Genomic DNA, 22516 nt, shown 5'->3' on the forward strand with positions numbered 1-22516 from the left:
GCTAACACAACGGAGTGGGTTCTTGGCTCTCTTCGGTTGATTGTTGATCTGCTTAACCTCTTCACGACCATGGACGGATCTTTCCGTCATGGTGCCCTGGGCCTTAACGACCAAGGACGGATCTTTCCGTCATGACGTAATCGCGGCACCGGAGCCTCCGGTGACTGCGAAAAGTTAGCATAAACCGCAGATTCGGGGAGGAGGGGACCTGTACCTGACCTCAGGAGGGGTGGTGCCTCCTCCCCGGACCTACGGAGGCTGTGATTGGCTGACGAACGCCGCTCAACCAATCACAGCCACTGTAATGTTCCAGCCATTTAAAATGACTGAAACATTGAAATCCAGCCCTGACCAGTGCAGCTGTAGAACTGGCCATTGGCTGGAGCTGGGTGACCTCACTGGATCACCCTCCCCCAGTTCCAGCAGCTCTGATTGGAGAGATCGGCCTTGTGACCGATCTCTCCAATCACCATGGACCTGTTGCCGGTGACCGCCCCCGTCACCGTCACTTGTCGTCCCTGCAGCACGCCAGCACAGTGAGTGTATACAGTGCAATGGCAGGGCGACAAGCTCCGGTCCCATGCTGTTATGTGACCGGAGCATGGGACCCGGAAGTTGCTGCTCTGCCATTGCACTGTATGAAACCGGCGAAAAGCCTCCCGATCCGCTGCTGCCCTCCGCGATCTGCCATTTGTCTCCTCGATCTGCTGCCCGCACCCCCACCCCTCGTATCTGCTGCCCGCACCCTCACCCCCACACCTCCCAATCCGCCACCGCTGCCCTCCGCGATCTGTCACCTGTCTCCCCGATCTGCTGCCCGCATCCCCACCCCTCGTATCTGCTGCCCGCACCCTCACCCCCACACCTCCCAATCTGCCGCCTCCGCTGCCCTCCGCGATCTGTCACCTGTCTCCCCGATCTGCTGCCCGCATCCCCACACCTCGTGATCTTCTGCCCACACCCCCACACCTCCCGATCCGCCGCTGCCCTCCGCGATCTGCCACCTGTCTCCCCGATCTGCTGCCCGCACCCTCACCCCTCGTGATCTGCTGCCCGCACCCCCACCCCTCCCGATCCGCCGCTGCCCTCCGTCTGGCACAGTGTCACCGCTCTCCCCGATCTGCTGCCCGGCCCCTCCCCCTTGTGATCGGCTACCCGCCCCCTCTCCTCCGTTATGTGCTGCGCACCCCCTCTCCTCCGTTATGTGCTGTGCGCCCCCTCTCCTCCATTATGTGCTGTGCGCCCCCTCTCCTCCGTTATGCGCTGCGCGCCCCCTCTCCTCCGTTATGCGCTGCCCGCTGCTCCCCCTCGTGATCGGCTGGCGCCCCCTCCCCTCCGTGATGTGATGCCCACTCCCCCCCACCACTCACCCCCGTGATCGGGTACCCGCCCCCTCCCCTGTCATCCCCGTGATGTGTGCTCCCTCCCCTGTCACCCTCGTGATGTGTGTTCCCTCCCCTGTCACCCCCGTGATGTGTGCTCCCTCCCCTGTCACCCCCGTGATGTGTTCTCCCTCCCCTGTCACCCCCGTGATGTGTGCTCCCTCCCCTGTCACCCCTGTCACCCCCGTGATGTGTGCTCCCTCCCCTGTCACCCCTGTCACCCCCGTGATGTGTGCTCCCTCCCCTGTCACCCCCGTGATGTGTGCTCCCTCCCCTGTCACCCCCGTGATGTGTGCTCCCTCCCCTGTCACCCCCGTGATGTGTGCTCCCTCCCCTGTCACCCCCGTGATGTGTGCTCCCTCCCCTGTCACCCCCGTGATGTGTGCTCCCTCCCCTGTCACCCCCGTGATGTGTTCTCTCTCACGTCTCACCCCCGTGATCTGTGCGCCCTCACGTCTCACCCCCGTGATCTGTGCTCCCTCACGTCTCACCCCCGTGATCTGTGCTCCCTCACGTCTCACCCCCGTGATCTGTGCTCCCTCACGTCTCACCCCCGTGATCTGTGCTCCCTCACGTCTCACCCCCGTGATCTGTGCTCCCTCACGTCTCACCCCCGTGATCTGTGCTCCCTCACCTCTCACCCCCGTGATCTGTGCTCCCTCACCTCTCACCCCCGTGATCTGTGCTCCCTCACCTCTCACCCCCATGATCTGTGCTCTGCTCACCTGTCTCCCCCGTGATCTGCGCTGCGCTCCCTCTCCCACCTCTCACCCTCCCCGATCTACTGCCTCCTTCATCTCCTGTGATCCTGCTGCCTAGATCCATCCTGTAAGGTAACTATCCCCAATCTCACCTCCCACTCCCCATCCCCCTCATCCCCCCTTCACCCCATCCTCTGCCGCTCCTGCATCCACTGCGCCCTCTCCCATCCGCCCCCACCCTATGCCAGCCGCCTCCGTCTCACAATCACAGATGCTCCCTTTATATGCCGCTGCCCCCCCCATCTGCCGCCCTCCATTTGCCGCTGTTCTGATCCATCCTGTAAGTATTGTTCGTGGCTCTTTTCTAACTATCCCCAATCGCATCTCCCACTCCCTCCCCCCCCTCCTCCCCCACCTGCTTGCCGCCAAGTGCTAATCAGCTACGTGATTGGCTGATCAGGTACGTAATTGTTGCTCTAGTTTTTACTTTTTTTGTGCACCCCAAATAAAAAAACAAAACAAAACAAAAAAAAACGAACAATTAGGTACCTGATCAGCAATTGTCCTGCAGTCGTACTCGACTTTGGAAAGGACTTCTTTTTTCCATCCCACCTAGTCCCCCCCCCCTTTTTTGCAGAACATTCGTGCATGCGCCCTGTTTTTTTTTTCTATGCCATGGGGGGTCTAGTTTCCAAAATGGGGTCACATGTGGGGGAGCTCCACTGTTTCGGCACCTCAGGGGGTCTCCAAACACAACATGGAATACGCTAATTATCCCAGACAATTTTGCGTTTGAAAAGTCAAATGACGCTCCTTGCATTCAGAGCCTTGCTGTGCGCCCAAACATTTGATTTCCAGCACATATGAGGTATCTGTGTACTCAGGAGAAATTGCACACTACATTTTATGGTGCAATTTTTCCTGATACCCTTGTGGAAAAAAAGCTACCTGGTTGAAGTAACAATTTTGTGGTAAAAATAAAATTTTATTTTCACGGCTCAACTCTATTAACTTTTGTGAAGCCCCCAGAGCATCAAAGTGCTCAATAAACATCTAGATAAATTCCATGAGGGGTCTAGTTTCCAAAATGGGGTCACATATGGGGGAGCTCCACTGTTTCGGCACCTCAGGGGCTCTCCAAATGCAACATGATGCGGCTAACGATTCCAGCTAATTTTCTGTTCAAAAAGTCAAATGACGCTCCTTCCCTTCCGAGTCCTGCCGTGCGCCTAAACAGTGTTTTTTCGCCATATATGAGGTATCTGCGTGCTCAGAAGAAATTGCCCAATAAATTTTGGGGGTTCATTTAATCCTGCTACCCTTGTGAAATGCAATATTTGAGGCTAAATTAACATTTTTGTTGCAAAAAGTAAAATGTTCATTTTTTCCTTCCACATTGCTTTAGTTACTGTGAAGCACCAGAAGGGTTAATAACCTTCTTGAATGTGGTTTTGAGTAGCTTGAGGGGTGCCGTTTTTGGAATGGTGTCACTTTTGGGTGTTTTGTGTCATGTAGACCTTTCAAAATCGCTTCAAATGTGATGTGGTCCCTAAAAAAAGTGGCTTTGTAAATTTTGTTGTAAAAATGAAAAATTGCTCATAAACTTTGAACCCCTATAACTTCCTTAATTTTTTTTTTCACCAAAATTGTTCTGAGGTAAAGTAGACATGTGGGAAATGTTATTTATTAACTATTTTCTGTCATATGTCTCGTTGGTTTTAGAGCATAAAAATTCAAAGTTTGAAAATTACAAAATTTTCAAAATTTTCGCGAAATTTCCGTTTTTTTTCACAAAGAAACGCAAAAAATATCGGCCTAAATTTACCACTAACATGAAGCCCAATATGTCATGAAAAAACAATCTCAGAATCACCGGGATCCGTTGAAGCCTTCCAGAGTTATAACCTCATAAAGTGACACTGGTCAAAATTGAAAAAAATGGCCTGGTCTTTAGGGTCAAAATTGGCTTGGGGCTGAAGGGGTTAAGATGGTTATACATACTGACACACACGTGTATATATATATAATATATATATATAGATGTATATTATATATATATTTTTTTGGACACATCAATGAAAACACATGTTATTTTGTCATTTTCATTTTAATTGTTTTTTTTATTTAATATATGCAGTATTACTGTCATGTTTGATCCTGTTACACTGGTTGTGTTTTATGTTTTTACCACGAAGATACATTTATTACGTCACTTTATGGACGGGTATGCACCGTTTTTCCTGCTCGTTTTTTTTAAGAAGGGGTGGTTTTATGATGTCATCATGTCTATTTATTTGTATGCTGGTTTCTGCTGGGACAGATTTGATGTTTTTCTTTGTGCTTGATGGTCCTGAGGAAGGGGGCAGAAGCTCCTGAAACGCGTAGACCTGTATGAAAATAAAGATACATTAATCTGATCATCTGAATAGTGATCATTTGGCGCGGCATTTGAACACCCCTCTCTACCTCTCCCTGTTATATGAACAGCACTGTGGCCTTCCATCTCACACATACTGAATCCTAAATTTTCTTCTAGCTGTTGTTCATTACAATTAAACTGATGAATGAGAGTACTTATCATGTTTGAAGCAGGGTGGATTTGATTTAAATCTAACTGATTTAAATCACGATTTAAATCACGATTTAAATCACTAGTCAGTAAGGCTTGATTTAAATCAGTGATTTAAATCAAAGTTTTTACCTAAACTAGTTCTTGCTACTTTAACATGCAAGTAGATGAAGATTTTTAGAATCACTTTTTATATTACATTTTTCTCCCCAGTTTAATGGGTTAATCATTCATATTTGGACACCACTGTTCTGTTGTACTTAGGAAGGAGAAAAATAATCCTGACCTTAATAACAATTTAAATAGATTTATTCAACTGAAACAATAACAACATTACAGCATAAGTTATTTGCTTAAACAAACATCCATGTTTGTTAACTAATTTGGCTAAACAAAATATATATATATATATATATATATATATATTAACAAACTTAGACTGTCAGCCCAGCCGACACATGAAAAACTTAAATACTACTGTCCTCTGTAGCTCACTTGTCATCATCTTCATCATCTTCTTCTTTGTTCCTATTCATAATCTGGAAAAGAAAAACAAGCTTTCCTGCTTTATTGGGTCCCAACCGATTTCTCAATTTAGAATGAATGAGTCCAAAGGAAGAGAATATTCTTTCAACGCCTGCAGAAGAAGCTACTGCTGTTAAAAGTGAAATCATTACTTGAACAGTCTCTAAATCCAAGCGCTTAAGTGACTTCCACCAGTTTACTGGTGTGACCTTCCTTAAAATATCTTCAGCAAACATATATTTCTTGAATGGTTCCCCCTTAGCTCTGAAGTTTATTATAGTTGGCATTAAAGATGGATGATTGCTGGATACCCATGTCATAGCTAACTCCTCTTCCTCAGCACTTAGGTTTTGACCCTGATATTGGATATTGACAATATTTGCCAAAAAATGAGCTGGAGTCAGTGCTTGTCCCATTCGTTTGTTTACTGCTTGTAATTTAATTCTGTCCATTTGTAGTTCTGTTTTTAAGTGTTCACTCAGTTCCTTCCAAATTTCAACAGCATCCGCAATTAAACTATTTTTCTGTATTTTGTTTAAAGCTTGAGAGATGGGTTTCAGGAAGCTCAGCATATGTTCAACATTTCTCTTAAGCCCAATGTTGAGGATTTTGGCCGTGACAGTGCCATCTATTTTATCTCGATTTTCTTCACAAAGTGTCATCAGAATAGGCCAGTTTTTGATATACTGCTCAAAACAGTCCACCACAGAGTTCCATCTAACATCTTGTGGGAGCATTAGCTTGGTTCCACCCATCCTTTTCAGAGCTGCTGCAGCAAAATGATTATTACGGAAGTATTTAGCAATTTGAACAACATTCACCTTTATTTCTGGAACACTTAAGTCTTTGGCTAAGAGATGCAGCAAATGAGCACTGCAACCATATGTTATTAGCAGCTTTGTATTCCCTCCCTGCTCTTCTAAATCTCTTCTCATCTTGGATACGTTTGCAGCATTGTCAGTGACCAAACTGCATACTAGACATTTGAATTTTTGTTCACATGTCGTTATAACTTTTACTGCCACTTCTTGTAAGTATTCTGCTGTGTGTGCATTTCCTGACGTATCAGTTGTTTACCTTCTTCTGTTGTTATACAAGCACATACAATAGGATCATTGTGGACATTACTCCACCCATCAATACTTAGGTTAACAATTTTACCCTCCAGAGCTGTTGCACATTGCTCCATTTCTCTGTCATACACTTGATTCAGTAGTTTCCCTGCAACATCAGCTCTGCTGGGTGGACTGTATCCTGGTCTCAGTGACTGAACCATATTAATGATATGTGGGTTCTCAGTCAGACGGAAAGAAGAGTTCGTTGCATAAATAAACTGGGCAATTTTTTCATCAATCAACTCTTTTTCTAATCTGCTAGTTCTTATCACAAACCTATCTACGGTGGTTCCAGGAGGTAAAGGTTTTTTCTTCCTTTTGGGTGATGGTGATATGTGGCTGTGGGTGTCTGATGATGATGCTGCTGCTAATGAAGCACCTGGATGGATAACTCTGAAACTGTAGAACAGGATGATGGTGATCTTGGAGGTGGATAGTTTCCAGAATCCATGAATTCCCCTAAACAAAAAAAGTCAATGCTGTTATTTTATTGTTTATTATACAATTTCTGCTTATTGTACACAACACATCACTGCCCCTGCCCCAAAAGGAATATTTGTTTTTCTTCATAACTGTACCAAATGACAGTAACATGCAGTAATAATAAGAAATATAATTTTTCTCACACATGACAGTTCAGTCTTTAGAAATAGGATTCAATAAAAATGTTTACCAACCTGAAGATCCTGCCTGTTTAGAAGTGTTTCTTTGGTCATCTTCATCACCGCACTTCTCATGATGTTGCCTCATTCGCGCCACCAGGCTTTGCATCTCATTGTTGCATCGTTTGCATTTTGCACGCATGCCTGCCTTACCGATAGGCGAAGGAGCTTCATTAAAATATTCCCAAACTGGGTCTCTTTTACGGCCTGCTGCCATTATAAGGAAAGAATGTAATAAAACTCAGATCGTACACACAAACAGATCCAGACTTGTCTGTCTGTGGCTATGCTGCAGTATTGTGCTCAAAGTTTCAGTTTCATTTTCTTGTCTGCTTGCCCTTCCTCCTCCTCACATTTAGGGTACTTTCACACATCCGGATTTTTGCTCTGCGGCACAATACGGCGTTCTGCAGAAAAACCGCAACCGGCTTTTGTAACGCCGATTGCGGTTTTTTTTTGCATTGACTTACATTAGTGCCGCATTGTGCCGTAGGGGCTTGCGTTCGGTCCGGTTTTTGCCGCATGCGGCAGATTTAGCCGATGCGGCGGCCGGATCGAACGTACCCTGCAACGTTTTTTGCTCCGGCAAAAAACACCGCATCGCGCCGCATCCGGCCGCTGCGGCGCATTTTTCAATGCATCCCTATGGAGGCCGGATGCGGCGCGATGCGGAAAAAACCGCATCCGGCCGCCGCATGCGATATTTTCCACTGCGCATGCTCAGTAGCATGCCGCAACCGGAAAAAAACGGACCTGCCGCATGTAAAAACGTATGCAAAGGATGCGGTGTTTTCACCGCATCCGTTGCATAGTTTTCACAGCCGGATTGAGCCGCAGGGCTCAAACCGGATGTGTGAAAGTAGCCTTAGATACACATTCTTCTTGTGTTGTGCAGATCTATTCCACTCCAAACAATCAGAAACATATTGTCTAACTTCTTGGACTTGGCACTGAAGGGGTTGATTCTGTATTCATAGGTTTGTAGAACAATAGGATTAAGGTCTTTTTCTCAACTCTGTTCATGTTGTAATATTTTTGCCGTGAAGAAGAGGCTGGGACCTCTGCGGAGTCAAATTCAGTTTTGAGAACTGCGTAAGTAAAGCGAGCGTCTGTGATAATATAGGAAAGAAACTGCCCACTAATCCTACAGAAACCTCTGGAAAAGCATGGCATTGTGAATGTTACACATATACAGCCTTTATTCTACTGAGTTAAACAACTCAGCTTTATCTCATGATGGAAGAACCTTTGGATGGTAAAATATTTTCCTCAAAAAGCAGTTTATTGAAAAAAATCCGATTTAAATTAAAAAAATCCGATTTTTTTTTTTTTTATTTTTTTTTAAAAAAAACATTGATTTTTATCCACCCTCGTTTGAAGCATTGTCCGTTATTTTTCTAATCTGCTATTGAAAACATTATCTATGAGCTCAAAAAGCTTCCAGGTGATGCGGTTTTTTAAAAAGCTGATCTGCTTTTGCAGCTGAAAAACGTATCCTCAAAAAATGCAGCAAAATCGCTGTGTGTGAATGTAGCCTTAGATCAGGAATAGAACAGCCATTTGTAGGACATGTCTCCGATTCTATGGCTGGACCAACCAATCACAGCCGCCGGTGGGCGGGTCTATATCGTGCAGTACAATAAATAAATAATTTTAAAAAACGGCGTGCGCCCCCCCCCCAATTTTGATACCAGCCAAGATAAATCCACACGGCTGAAGGCTGGTATTCCCCACGTTATGGGGAGCCCCCCAGCCTAAAAAGATCAACCAGCAACCGCCCGGAATTACCGCATCTATTAGATGCGACAGTCACGGGACACTACCCGGCTCATCCGGAATTGCCGTGGTGCGGTGGTAATCGGGGTAATAAGGAGTTAATGGCAGCCCATAACTGCCACTAAGGCTGGTGTCACACATAACGACGACGACAACGACGTCGCTGCTACGTCACCATTTTCTGTGACGTTGCAGCGACGTCCCGTCGCTGTCGCTGTGTGTGACATCCAGCAACGACCTGGCCCCTGCTGTGAGGTCGCCGGTCGTTGCTGAATGTCCAGCTTCATTTTTTGGTCGTCACTCTCCCGCTGTGACACACACATCGCTGTGTGTGACAGCGAGAGAGCGACGAAATGAAGCGATCAGGAGCCGGCACTGGCAGCTGCGGTAAGCTGTAACCAGCGTAAACATCGGGTAACCAAGGGAAGACCTTTCCCTGGTTACCCGATGTTTACGCTGGTTACCAGCCTCCGCTCTTGCTGCCAGTGCCGGCTCCTGCACTGTGACATGTGGCTGCAGTATGCATCGGGTAATTAACCCGATGTATACTGTAGCAAGGAGAGCAAGGAGCCAGCGCTAAGCAGTGCACGCGGCTCCTTGCTCTCTGCACTGTGACATGTAGCTGCAGCACACATCGGGTTAATTAACCCGTTGTGTACTGTACCTAGGAGAGCAAGGAGCCAGCGCTAAGCGCGGCTCCCTGCTCTCTGCACATGTAGCACAGCGACGTTATGATCGCTGCTTCTGCTGTGTTTGACAGCTAAGCAGCGATCATAACAGCGACTTACAAGGTCGCTGTTACGTCACCGAAAATGGTGACGTAACAGCGACGTCGTTGTCGCTGTCGCTTAGTGTGACACCAGCTTTAGTCCTAGGTTAATTATGGCAGGCGTCTATGAGACACCTTCCCTGATTAACCTGTAAGTTAAATAGTTACTTAGGTTGAAAAAAGACCTAGGTCCATGTAGTTCAACCTTCCTCCACTAGTTCTACATTTGGTCACTAAGTCATTTATAACCAACAATGTTGTGTGTACTGAGGAAATCATCCATCCCTTTTTAAAAAGCTGTTATAGTATCTGCCATTACTACTCTTCAAGTGAAAGTAAATAAACACACACAACTGAAAAAATCCTTTATTTGGAAAAAAAGACAAAACACACTCTCTTTCACCACTTTTTTAATCCCCAAATACCCCTCCAGGTCTGACGTAATCCACACGAGGTCCTATGACGCTTTCAGCTCTGCTACCACGGAAGCTGACAGGAGCGGCAGTAGAACACCGCCGCTCGCTGTCAGTTTCACGCAGAAACTGATGTGAATCGCGCTGTCAGCGGTGACGTCACTGAGGTAGTGCTGGTTTGTGTGCGGTGATCATGGGTGTGGTAGTGCCTGCATGTGTGCGGTGATGATGGGGCGGTAGTGCCGGGGTGTGTGCGGTGATGATGGGGGCGGTAGTACCGGTGTGTGTGCGGTCATGATGGGGGCGGTAGTGCCGGTGTGTGTGCGGTGATGATGGGGTCTCTCTCTCGGCTACTAAAAGAACGCAACACGTTATTTCACAGGAATCCGTTACCTTTATTGTCACACTATTTACAATGCATCAGTTACATGCGTCACATAACTCATTGTGACGGATGCCGCACAACGCAAGTGGGAAACTAGCCTTATTGATGCAACCCTCTGATGCCTGTAAGGAATCATACATGTGTTGTTTTCTGGACAATAAGGCTATGTGCGCACTAGAAATGTGAAGTTTCTCAAGAAAATTTCTTGAGAAACTTCTGCCAGTGAAAGATTTCCGGACCTGCGGAAAAAATCCGCACCAAATCCGCATGCGTTTTTGCCGCGGATTTGCCGCGGATTTGCCGCGGATTTACCGCGGATTTACCGCAGGTTTGTCCCTGCAATAAATAATAAAGATAATCGATAGACAGATAATGGATAGAGGGAAAGATGGATAGATGAATAGATAGATAGATAGATAGAGGGATGAATAGATAGATAGAGGGATAGATAGATGAATAGATAGATAGAGGGATAGATAGAGGGATAGAGGGATAGATAGATAGAGGGATAGATGGATAGATGAATAGATAGATAGAGGGATAGATGGATAGAGGGATAGATAGATAGATAGATAGATAGAGGGATAGATAGATAGATAGATAGATAGATAGATGAGAAAAACCTATATAATGTTCCACCTCCCTGCATTTTCTAAGCTGGCACCCTTTAGTGACTTTCATGTGGCACTTAGGCTACTTTCACACCTCCGGTTTTTGCTATGCGGCACAATCCGGCACTTTGCATGAAAATCGCAACCGTTTTTTTTTTGCTGCCGGTTGCAATTTTCCTGCATAGACTTTAATTAGTGCCGCATTGTGCCGCATGGCCTTGCGTTCCGTCCGGTTTTTGCCGCATGCGGCAGATGTAGCCGATGCGGCGGCCGGATGGAACGTTGCCTGGCACGTTTTTTCGTGCGGCAAAAAAAACCGCATCGCGCCGCATTCGGCCGATGCGGCACATTTTTCAATGCATGCCTATGGTGGCCGGTTGCGGCGCGATGCGGCAATAACCGCATCCGGCCGCCGCATGCGGTTTTTGCCACTGCGCATGCTCAGTAGCATGCCGCAAGCGGCAAAAACCGGACTAGCCGCACAGGAAAAACTTATGCAAAGGATGCGGTGTTTTCACCGCATCCGTTGCATAGCTTGCACAGCCGGATTGAGCCGCAGAGCTCAAGCCGGATGTGTGAAAGTAGCCTAAAGGGTGCTTAGCCTTGTATTTAGCCATAAAATAAATAAATAATTAAAAAAAAATGACGTGAGGTCCCCCCATTTTTTGTAGCCAGCTAGGGTAAAGCAGACGGCTGCAGCCTGCAGACCACCGCTGGCAGCTTCACCTTGGCTGATAATCCAAAACAGTGGGCACCCCACGCTGTTATTTTAAATTATATAAATAATTTAAAACAAAAAACGTGGGGTCCCCCCCATATTGGATCACCAGCCAAGGTAAAGCGGACAGCTGGGGTCTGATATTCTCAGACTAGGGAGGTCCACTGTTATTGGACACTCCCCAGCCTAAAAATAGCAGGCCGCAGCCGCCCCAGAAGTGGCGCATCCATTAGACGTGCCAATCCTGGCGCTTTGCCCCAGCTCATCCCGCGCCCTGGTGCGTTGGCAAACGGGGTAATATATTGGGTTGATGCCAGATGTGTAATGTCACCTGGCATCAAGCCCTGGGGTTGGTGAGGTCAGGCGTCTATCAGATACCCGACATCACCAACCCAGTCAGTAATAATTAAAAAATAGACAACAAAAAAAGTTTTATTTGAAAAAACACTCCCCAAAACATTCCCTCTTTAACCAATTTATTGAAAAGAGCACAATCAATTCCACGTCCGGCGTAATCCAATAAGGGGGGGGGGGGGCACGGCGATCCATACCATAGTCGCTGTCCCAGTCAATGAAAAACAGAATGTTCCCCATTGGCTGGGAGAGCAATGCAGTGACCTGAGCTAACATCAATAGGTCAGCTCAGGTCACTGCAGGGGATGACGAGCGCTGCCATCAGGAGCATAGATGAGATCATTACCTTCTGTGATCATCTCCTGTACTGCTGACGTCAGCGCTGTCACTGAGTTATCGCGAGAGCCCGTGACGTCACCGCTAGTGACAGTCTCGGGCCGCTCGCGAGACGGGCATAGACAGCAGTGACCGCGGTGACGTCAGGAGGCAGGAGATCGTCACAGCAGGTAATGATCTCACCTCCTGACAGCAGCGATCGTCATCCCCGCGGCTCCCAGCACTGCAGGATGTCAGTGTCTGCCTGCGCTGCCGTGTGACAGGCTGCTGACACTGCGGGCAGACACTGACACTGCAGTGCAGGCAGCCGCGAGGCCGGAGCAGGACACACACTGCACGGGCACCTGGAGGTCGCACGGAAGTGCTTCTGTGCGGCGTCCAGGGAGTGTGACGTGTGTTTACTCTGCTCCTCTTCCTGGCATAATGACATCGCTTCCTGCAAAACCGCAGGCAGCGATGGGCATTCCCGCAGGTAATTCGCGGCTATTCCGGTGGTATACCGCACATCATTGCTACCTGCGGAATACCCCCGGAATACCGCAGGTACCTGCGGAAATTAATGGACATGCACATTTTCTCAAGAAAGTTTCTCGAGAAAATTTTCTCAAGAAATTTTCTTGAGAAAAATCCGCACAGTGCGCACAACTATTTTTTTTTCTCATTGAATTTCATGGGAAATGTCTGCACAAAGATTGCAGACATTTCTCAAGAAATTTCCGGGGCAAATCCGCGGGTAAATCCGCGGGAAAAACGGTCTAGTGCGCACATAGCCTAAGGCTCTTACTGTATCTTCTGGCCCTTTAGAAAGTAGTGTCTCAACACAGTCAATATTAAGTCATGTGAAAGAAGGAGATGCTACACAACCAGTATGAAGGCCTACACCAGCGATCCACATGTTTTGTTACTGCAGACTTTAACTTATTTATTTGCATTATTATTATTAAATACAATGAAATGTGTTTATTTCAGGCGTTAACGACTTCAGGGCATTCAGTTATACACCACGGGATCCCAGTGCAAACAGGAACTGCTCAGTTTGGTTGCAATGATTCTTTTCAGCAGACACTGATACTTTGTCCCCCAGCTCTCCAAGGTATGTTATAAGCCATTATCAAACTCCTGTTCTGAAGCAGTTAGTATGTCCCTTTTATTTAGAGGTCTGACTTACTTATATTCTCTCATTCTCGTTAACCTTTCTTATTGCTTTAATTGATAATAAAATAAGGCTCATTAATCTTGCAGGAATCCCACCAAATCATGGCAAGCCCACAAGTTATTCTGTGAGAGTAGATAATGCATTACCCTTAGTAACGCAGGCTCCGGCCATTCAGCCCCTACAGATACGACCAGGTGTCCTTTCCCAGGTAAGTTTTCTTTTAAACCGCTGAAAGTTTTTTGTTTTTTGTTTTTTTTTTTCTTAAAATGTAATTAAAACCTTTGAATGTTACCATTTCAGCACACATGGTCAAATGGAACACAACCAGTATTGGTTCCCACCTGGCAACAGGTGACAACTGTTGCGCCAACTACAACACTTGCCTCCGATTCTATGGCTGGACCACAGAGATTAGGAGACTGGGGGTAAGATAAAAATATGTAAATGGCCTTTGCACCCTATCAAGACTCCGATACTGTTATCAGTCAGCTTGGATGGATTTGCAGTATGCATTGGATGTGGAGGCCAACCTAGTCATGTGCAACCTCCGTTATATAGCACTCCTCTCTCTTTGCTGTGTTGGTATCTCGCTCATAGTGTAATGCCAGAATGCAGGACATGGTGCGCTAAACAGCGAGCTCTTGCAGGAGACAACATTAGAGCACTGCCTTACTCTGGCGCAAACACAGTCCTGAGGTGCCACCCCCTTTGCAAACAGAATCTGTTCTTCAATTACATAGATGCAGAATACAGCTGTTGTGCCAGCCTGGAAACGTTAGGGGTTTGGAGGCCACTTTGATCATATTTTCTGAACAGGAAAGAAGAAACTTGTCCAAAAAAGGACTTACAAACTAATGAAACAATGTGAAAAAAAAACCCATACATTTTAGTGACTTGTTAAATCTTTCTTTTTCCCAAACACAAAAAGATCAAATCATATTTGGTATCACTGCTCAAAAATCAGGCCACCTTAAAACTCCTGTCAACCAGAAAACGTTATGGCTCTCAGAATTTTCCATTTTTTATTTATATACTAGTTGTACTACCCAGCTTTGCCCGGGTTAATAACTGCTGTTAACAAAATAGAATGTATTAACAAAAATGTATTCTGCACGCAAAAACCACAAAACAAATAGAAATGTAATTATTAAAAGGCAAAAACTAAGCTAATAGAAGCATTTCACAACATATATTTCAACACCCCAGATATTCCACACAGATTTAACTAAATTGGCCAAGTAATGTTCTCCGTCTGCCTCTTTCCAGGTCTGTCTCTTTCCAGGTCTGTCTCTTTCCAGGTCTGTCTCTTTCCAGGTCTGTCTCTTTCCAGGTCTGTCTCTTTCCAGGTCTGTCTCTTTCCAGGTCTGTCTCTTTCCAGGTCTGTCTCGTTCCAGGTCTGTCTCGTTCCAGGTCTGTCTCGTTCCAGGTCTGTCTCTTTCTAGGTCTGTCTCTCTCCCCGTCTGTCTCTCTCCCCGTCTGTCTCTCTCCCCGTCTGTCTCTCTCCCCGTCTGTCTCTCTCCCCGTCTGTCTCTCTCCCCGTCTGTCTCTCTCCCCGTCTGTCTCTCTCCCCGTCTGTCTCTCTCCCCGTCTGTCTCTCTCCCCGTCTGTCTCTCTCCCCGTCTGTCTCTCTCCCCGTCTGCCCCTCTCCCCGTCTGCCCCTCTCCCCGTCTGCCCCTCTCCCCGTCTGCCCCTCTCCCCGTCTGCCCCTCTCCCCGTCTGCCCCTCTCCCCGTCTGCCCCTCTCCCCGTCTGCCCCTCTCCCCGTCTGCCCCTCTCCCCGTCTGCCCCTCTCCCCGTCTGCCCCTCTCCCCGTCTGTCTGTCTCTTTCCCCGTCTGTCTCTTTTCCCGTCTCTTTCCCCGTCTGTCTCTTTTCCCGTCTCTTTCCCCGTCTGTCTCTTTTCCCGTCTCTTTCCCCATCTCTTTCCCCGTCTGTCTCTTTTCCCGTCTCTTTCCCCGTCTGTCTCTTTTCCCGTCTCTTTCCCCGTCTGTCTCTTTTCCCGTCTCTTTCCCCGTCTGTCTCTGTCACCGTCTCTTTCCCCGTCTGTCTCTGTCACCGTCTCTTTCCCCGTCTGTCTCTGTCACCGTCTCTTTCCCCGTCTGTCTCTGTCACCGTCTCTTTCCCCGTCTGTCTCTGTCACCGTCTCTTTCCCCGTCTGTCTCTGTCACCGTCTCTTTCCCCGTCTGTCTCTGTCACCGTCTCTTTCCCCGTCTGTCTCTGTCACCGTCTCTTTCCCCGTCTGTCTCTGTCACCGTCTCTTTCCCCGTCTGTCTCTGTCACCGTCTCTTTCCCCGTCTGTCTCTGTCACCGTCTGTCTCTGTCTGTCTCTATCTGTCTCCCCACTGACATCTTATTACCTCACATATAAGCTTAATAATAACTAATAACCTATAGTTCCAGGCTCCATTTACTTTAATGGAGGCATGTTTTTTGGAGTGTAACTGTAAACCGCGGGGTTAAATTTTCCTGCCAAAACATAGTCTACGATGTTCCCTGGGTCACATGAGGTGTCTGTGCAAAATTTCGTGATTGTAAATGCGACGGTGCGGATACACTTTTCGTTTCACTTTTTCCCCATTATGTAGATTGGGGCAAAATTGATTGGTAAATTGGAACGCGCGGGGCTAACATTTCACCTCACAACATAGCCTATGACGCTCTCTGGGTCCAGACGTGTGAGTGTGCAAAATTTTGTGGCTGTAGCTGCGACGATGCAGATGCCAATCCCGGACACAAACACAAACACAAACACAAACACACACACACACACACACACACACACACACACACTCAGCTTTATATATTAGATTATTTTATTTAGTTTGATTTTTTGTTTGTTTTTGTGTGCATGTTTTAAAGTTTATTTTATTTTTTTTAAGTATTTAAAATAAATTACAAAAAAACCCAAATGCCTAAATAAATTTGGAATCCTCATAATCCTATGGCCCCATAAAGTGTAGTTATCAGGTCATTTTTATTGGAAAGTGAATGCTGCAAAAATAGATTAGCTGGATTTTTTTCTTTTAAATTTCACTGAACTTGGATTTTGTGTTTAATTTTTTTATACATTTTATGGTAGAATTAATAATAATTTCATTCAAAACTACAACTACTTCCCCCAAAAATCAAGACCACGTGGCCACATAACACTTTTTTCGAATAAAAAAAAAATTATTTTGGGAACTCAAAAAGGTAGAAAATGACCAAGGAAGTGTAGCTGTTTGTTATTTTGAGTGATCTTACAGCAGAATGTCAGTGTCTGTCTCTAGTTCCTCTCCCTCCTCCATAGAATTCTATGAATAGCAACTGGCATCTCCAAAGTCAGTAATGGGAATCTGTTTTCATTGAATACAGATATTACCAAAAAATTGAATAATCAGTCAAAGAAGAAACTGAGGCAGATCTATGATAACCTAGATTACAAAGCTGCCTAATTAGGCTATGTGCGCACGTGAATGTATTGCATGCAGTTACGCTGCGATCTGCACCGTAGCATGGCGTATTAGAACGCCGCGATTCGGCTGCTGCCCGAGGCGTGCGTTCTAAGAAGTGACATGCCACTTCTTTCGTGCGCTTTGCATGCTGTCTATAGGGAGAGGCAGCATGCAGAGCGCACAAATTCTGCAGACACCAGGCGCTTCAGAACGGAGCTTTTCAGCTGCGCTCTGAAGTGGACCTTTTGTGTGCGGTGCAGAACGCACACGTACGCACATAGCTTTAAGGCTGCTTTACACGCTGCGATATTGTGACCGATATCGCTAGCGTGGGTACCCGCCCCCATCGGTTGTGCGACATGGGCAAATCGCTGCCCGTGGCGCACAACATCGCCCAGACCCGTCACACTACTTACCTGCCCTGCGACGTCGCTGTGACCAGCGAACTGCCTCCTTTCTAAGGGAGCGGTTCGTTCAGCGTCACAGCGATGTCACAGCTGCGTCACTGATTCGCCGCCCAATAGAAGCGGAGGGGCGGAGATGAGCGGGACGTAACATCCCGCCCACCTTCTTCCTTCTGCATTGTGGGCGGGAGGCAGGTAAAGAGAGATTCCTCGTTCCTGTGGTGTCACACGTACCGATGTGTGCTGCCGCAGGAACGAGGAACAACTTCGTTACTGCTGCAGTAACGATATTTGAGAATGGACCCCCCATGTCACCGATAAGCGATTTTGCACGTTTTTGCAACAATGCAAAATCGCTAAAAGGTGTCACATGCAACGGCATCGCTAAAGCGACCGGATGTGCGTCACAAATTCCGTGACCCCAACGAGTTTGCTTGAGCGATGTCGCAGCGTGTAAAGCGGCCTTTAGGCCGCATTCTTGAATCAGTGCTGCAAGTCCTTTACCAAATATCCGCCAGCTCTGCAAAGCATTCAGTTTACAAATGCCATATGTTATGTTTCTCTCTTTGCCTTTTTGTTGCAGAAAAGTGATTCAGCATGGAAACCATTACAGCTCCATGATTCTGCAGCCTCTTCTAACTAACCAAATGGCGCTATCAGCCCCTCAGCCTATCAGTTTAGGCATCGCACATGTGGTGTGGCCTCAGCCTGCAGCTAATAAAAGGAATAAAATCTGTCAAAACAGGTATAATCTCCAACCACTGGAGAAAAACCTTTTATTTCCATTGATTGCCAATGATTTGTCTTCTAAAAACCTGATCTTTTATTATTGCTTTGGTAACCTCTTGGTTTATTTTTGTAGGAGTAACACAGTACTGGACACACATGTCCACAGAAAAGCACTTACCTCTCCAAAGATATCAAATAGTGCAAAGACCACAGAGTCTCAAACTTGTGCATTACCCCAGGACAATCAGAACTTGGAGGAGCAGGAGGTAGAATCTTGTAAGACATCTGAAGAGCGGGTCCCAGATGTGTCAAATCAACAAAGGCAAGAGATTGTCATTGCTGATTCCCCAAGCCCCACAGTCAGTGTCATTACGATAAGCAGTGACACGGATGACGAGGATTCAGCACAGACTCACTCACTGAGAGAGTAAGCTTTCAAACATATTGTATTGGTGCATTGTATTTTCTTTTTAGTCAAAGATCTTATTTGAGTCCTGTTGGCCTAGATCTGTAATCCAGTGGAGTAAATACTATCGTTCATTTATTACCTAGATGTAAAGGCAGCCTGGACTGTGAGGCCTGTCAGAGTACTCTGAATATTGATCGTGTCTGCTCCTTGAGTAGTCCAGATAGCACCCTGAGCACTAGCTCCTCAGGGCAGTCCAGCCCTTCTCCCTGCAAAAGACCCAACAGGTAATTTAATTACTAAAACCAAGCATATATAAATGCCACACTGTATATCATACTCCTACTGCTTAGAATCTGCATTCAGACTTTACAGAAAATTCTATTTACTCCATAGCAAATTATGGGATGCTAGTATGACCCGGATGAAGAATGTAGGACTGTACACAATGTCTGGGTTAAAAAAAAGACAATGAGCTATTGATAGAGCGAGTTTCACAAAACTTTTTCAGATTTGTCCTTTTTTTGGTGAACGGCAAAAGCACATTCTAACTTTGCCCCACATAATGTAGTCCTATGAGAGGTTTTGTTAGAGCGCTTTGCTTTAACTGTCAGCAGAATTTCACCTATTTCAACTGTTTTATGTGCATGTCGCTTTTTTAAAGACAAGTCGAGCAAGAATGCCTCAGGGATCTGTGCTAGGACTGATTCTTTTTAATCTCTTTATTAATAACCTTGTGGATAGGGTTGATAGTAAAGTGTCAGTCTTTGCTGATGACACCAAACTATGTAGGATATTAAAAACTGACCTTGATAGTACAATATTACAAAAAGATCTGGATAAGATCTCAGAATGGGCAGATACTTGGCAAATGAGATTTAATGTTGATAAATGTAAAGTAATGCACCTAGAACGGAGTAAACCTATAGCTGCGTATACATTAAATGGAAGTAAACTAGGGACTACGGAACAGTAGAATGACTTTGGTATTCTCATTACAAATAGGCTGAGCAGCAGTACTCAATGCCAAGCAGCAGCTGCTAAAACAAACAAGATTTTAGGGTGTATAAAAAGAGAGATTAGATCCCGGGATCCCAATGTATTATTACCCTTCTATAAATCACTTGTAAGGCCACATCTGGAATATGGGATACAGTTTTGGGCTCCACATTTTAAGAAGGACATACAGAAGTTAGAGTCAGTTCCAAGGCGGGCAACTAGACTACTACAAGGAATGGAAGGCCTCCCATATGATGAGAGGTTGAAAAAGTTAGATATGTTTAGCTTAGAAAAAAGACGTCTCAGATGAGATCTCATTTATATGTATAAATACATGTGTGGTCAATATAAAGGACTGGCACATGACTTATTTCTTCCAAAGACAATACTAAGGACCAGGGGGCATACACTGCGAGTGCAAGAAAAGCGATTCCGGCACCTAATAGGAAAGGGTTCTTTACAGTTAGAGCAGTCAGACTGTGGAATGCCCTACCACAAGAGGTAGTAATGGCAAACACTATAACAGCTTTTAATAAAGGGCTGAATGATTTCGCAGTACACACAATATTGTTGGTTATAAGTGACTTAGGGTGGCTTTACACGCTACGAGATCGCTACAGCGGCCGGATGTGCGTATTAAAATTTTAATACGCACATCCGGCCGCTGTAGCGATCTCGTTGTGTGTGACTCCTAGGAGCGATTTTGGATCGTTGCAAAAACGTCCAAAATTGCTCCTCGTTGACATGGGGGTCTTCTCCCAATTATCGCTGTTGTCGCTTGGGCGAAGTTGATCCTCGTCCCTGCAGCAGCACACATCGCTTTGTGTGAGGCCGCAGGAACGAGGAGCCTCTCCTTACCTGCTACACGCCAGCAATGAGGAAGGAAGAAGGTGGGCGGGATGTTCGTACCGCTCATCTCCGCCCCTTCGCTTTGATTGGGCAGCCGCTTAGTGACGTCGCTGTGTCGCCGAGCGAACCGCCCCCTTAGAAAGGAGGCGGTTTGCCGGTCACAGCGGCGTCGCCAAGCAGGTAAGTACGTGTGACGCTGCCGTAGCGATCATGTTCGCTACGGCAGCGATCTTCACATATCGGCATAACGATAGGGGCGAGTGCTATCACGCTCGCCATCGCTAGCATCGGCTAGCGATGTCGCAGCGTGTAAAGCCCGCTTAAGGGACAAAATGTAGAACTGGCGGAGAAAGGTTGAACTGGATGGACTTAGGTCTTTTTTCAACTTGAGTAACTATGTAATACCTTTACATGGCTCATCTGTTCCTCCATTACTGATAAATCACCATATGAATTGATATGCAAATAAGGCTGAAGATCTAAAGCCTCTGTCACTCCAGCTCTATTCTCTGCCCAGTGCTGACTTCACACAACATACAGGCTGGATTGGTCAGCCTCATGCAGGGGGAAGAAGTGCACACCCCAGAGAGAAACCTCTGGTAATGCCCATTTGAAATTTACAGAAATTATAATCTAAATGTTGCAATCTAATAGAAATGAGAAATTACAAAATAAAAACCACGTTTTACTCAGCTCTGCAGACGCTCTTCCATGACGTGGACCATTTAATATGTGAAAACTGGTCCTCATTAAGGGAAACAGATTATGGTATAGGTTTCCAAATTTACTGATGGCTAAAAACCACATAACATTGTACTAACTGGGTTTTTGTTAATGTATGAGGGGGGAGCTCTCTCTACACAACAGACGTCTGTGTTGTCTTATGACTTTCTTATTGTCTTGCTTTTCCAGTATGTCTGACGATGAGCCTGAGAGTGGTTGTGACACAGTAGATGGATCCCCAAGCTCTGATTCATCTGGCCATGACAGCCCATTTGTGAAGAGCAGCTTTGTAACGGATACCAACCAGAATACAGAAAAACGGGCAACGGAGAAAACTGAGAGTAAACCAGCAGTGTGTACATTAGTGGTTCCACCTATCAGGATTGAAAACCGCAAGTTTAACTCGCATCGGGCTACCAACAAAGGTAAAAATGTTCCTTGTGATGTCATGTTACTGTAGATAAAAATTAAATATATCTATTTACTATTAGGTATGGCTTTATGGCAGCTCTAGGCCTGAACAGCATTGTATTACAGAGAGATTCACCCCTAGAAGCAATACCTGTGTCAGAATCTCTATGCATCTAACAGGAAAAAGTATACGGTCATGGCTGAACGTGTTGTCACCTGTGAAATAGTTTCAGAGTATAAAGTATTTCTCCTCAAAAATTATTGCAATTAGGCACATTTTGTTATACCCCAAAGAAATAAAAGGCATATTGGACATAATTTCACACAAAACCCCCTAAATTTTCTGGACAAAATTGTTGGCATCCTCAACTTAATATTTGGTTGCACACCCTTGGAATAAATAACTGTAATCATTCGCTTCCTGTAACCATCAACAAGCTTCTTACACCTGTCAGCTAAAATTTTGGACCACTCTTCTTTTGCAAATTGCTCCAGGTCTCTCATATTTTAAGGCGCCTTCTCCTAACAGTAATTTTAAGATCTTAACAGGTGTTCAATGCGATTTAGATCCTGACTCCTTGCTGACATTCAGAATTCCCCAGTGCTTTGTTTCCATCTATTTGTAGGTGCTTCTTGAAGTACCGTATTTTTCGGACTATAAGACGCACTCCCCCCCCCCCCCCCCCCAAATGTTGGGGGAAAGTGGGGGGTGCGTCTTATAGTCTGAATGTAGGGCTACAGGGAATGAGGGTGCTGCGGTAGAGCGGGTCATCAGCGGCACGAGCAAGCTGTAGCAGCGCCGGCCGTGATCACGTGGGCCCGCTCATTACATATGCACGCCCATCCTCCCGCCCATCATCTCTCAGCGCTGAATCCGGCGCTGACAGGTGGGCAGGATGTTGGGCAGGGGATGTATGCATAATTAGCAGCTGGCCTGCATGTTCACCCCTGGCAACTACAGCCTGGAGTGATCATGTGTGGCTGTATTTACTGCTCCCTGCGGATCATCATCAGCGCGGGGGCCAGTGAATAAGTACGGTATACTCACCGGTCACTTCCCTGCAGCATCGCGATGTCCTCCTGTCTGCCAGC

The 22516-nt window shown here is 46.2% G+C and overlaps 1 protein-coding gene across 2 annotated transcripts in view; it reads left to right on the forward strand.

Moving 5' to 3' along the window:
• The window catches only part of HIPK3 (homeodomain interacting protein kinase 3), a 399904-nt gene that overhangs the window by 367566 nt on the left and 9822 nt on the right, over positions 1-22516 (forward strand). The window contains exons 8-14 of one of the 2 annotated variants that reach the window (XM_075325615.1): positions 13286-13409; positions 13559-13680; positions 13773-13897; positions 17891-18052; positions 18170-18463; positions 18589-18729; positions 21203-21438. In XM_075325615.1, the coding sequence (XP_075181730.1) occupies positions 13286-13409; positions 13559-13680; positions 13773-13897; positions 17891-18052; positions 18170-18463; positions 18589-18729; positions 21203-21438 (1204 nt within the window). Of the gene's footprint in view, positions 1-13285; positions 13410-13558; positions 13681-13772; positions 13898-17890; positions 18464-18588; positions 18730-21202; positions 21439-22516 lie in introns of both variants that reach the window. The other variant, XM_075325614.1, reaches the window with a different exon arrangement.

This window comes from Anomaloglossus baeobatrachus, chromosome 10, assembly GCF_048569485.1.
Source record: "Anomaloglossus baeobatrachus isolate aAnoBae1 chromosome 10, aAnoBae1.hap1, whole genome shotgun sequence".
Lineage (NCBI taxonomy): Eukaryota > Metazoa > Chordata > Amphibia > Anura > Aromobatidae > Anomaloglossus > Anomaloglossus baeobatrachus.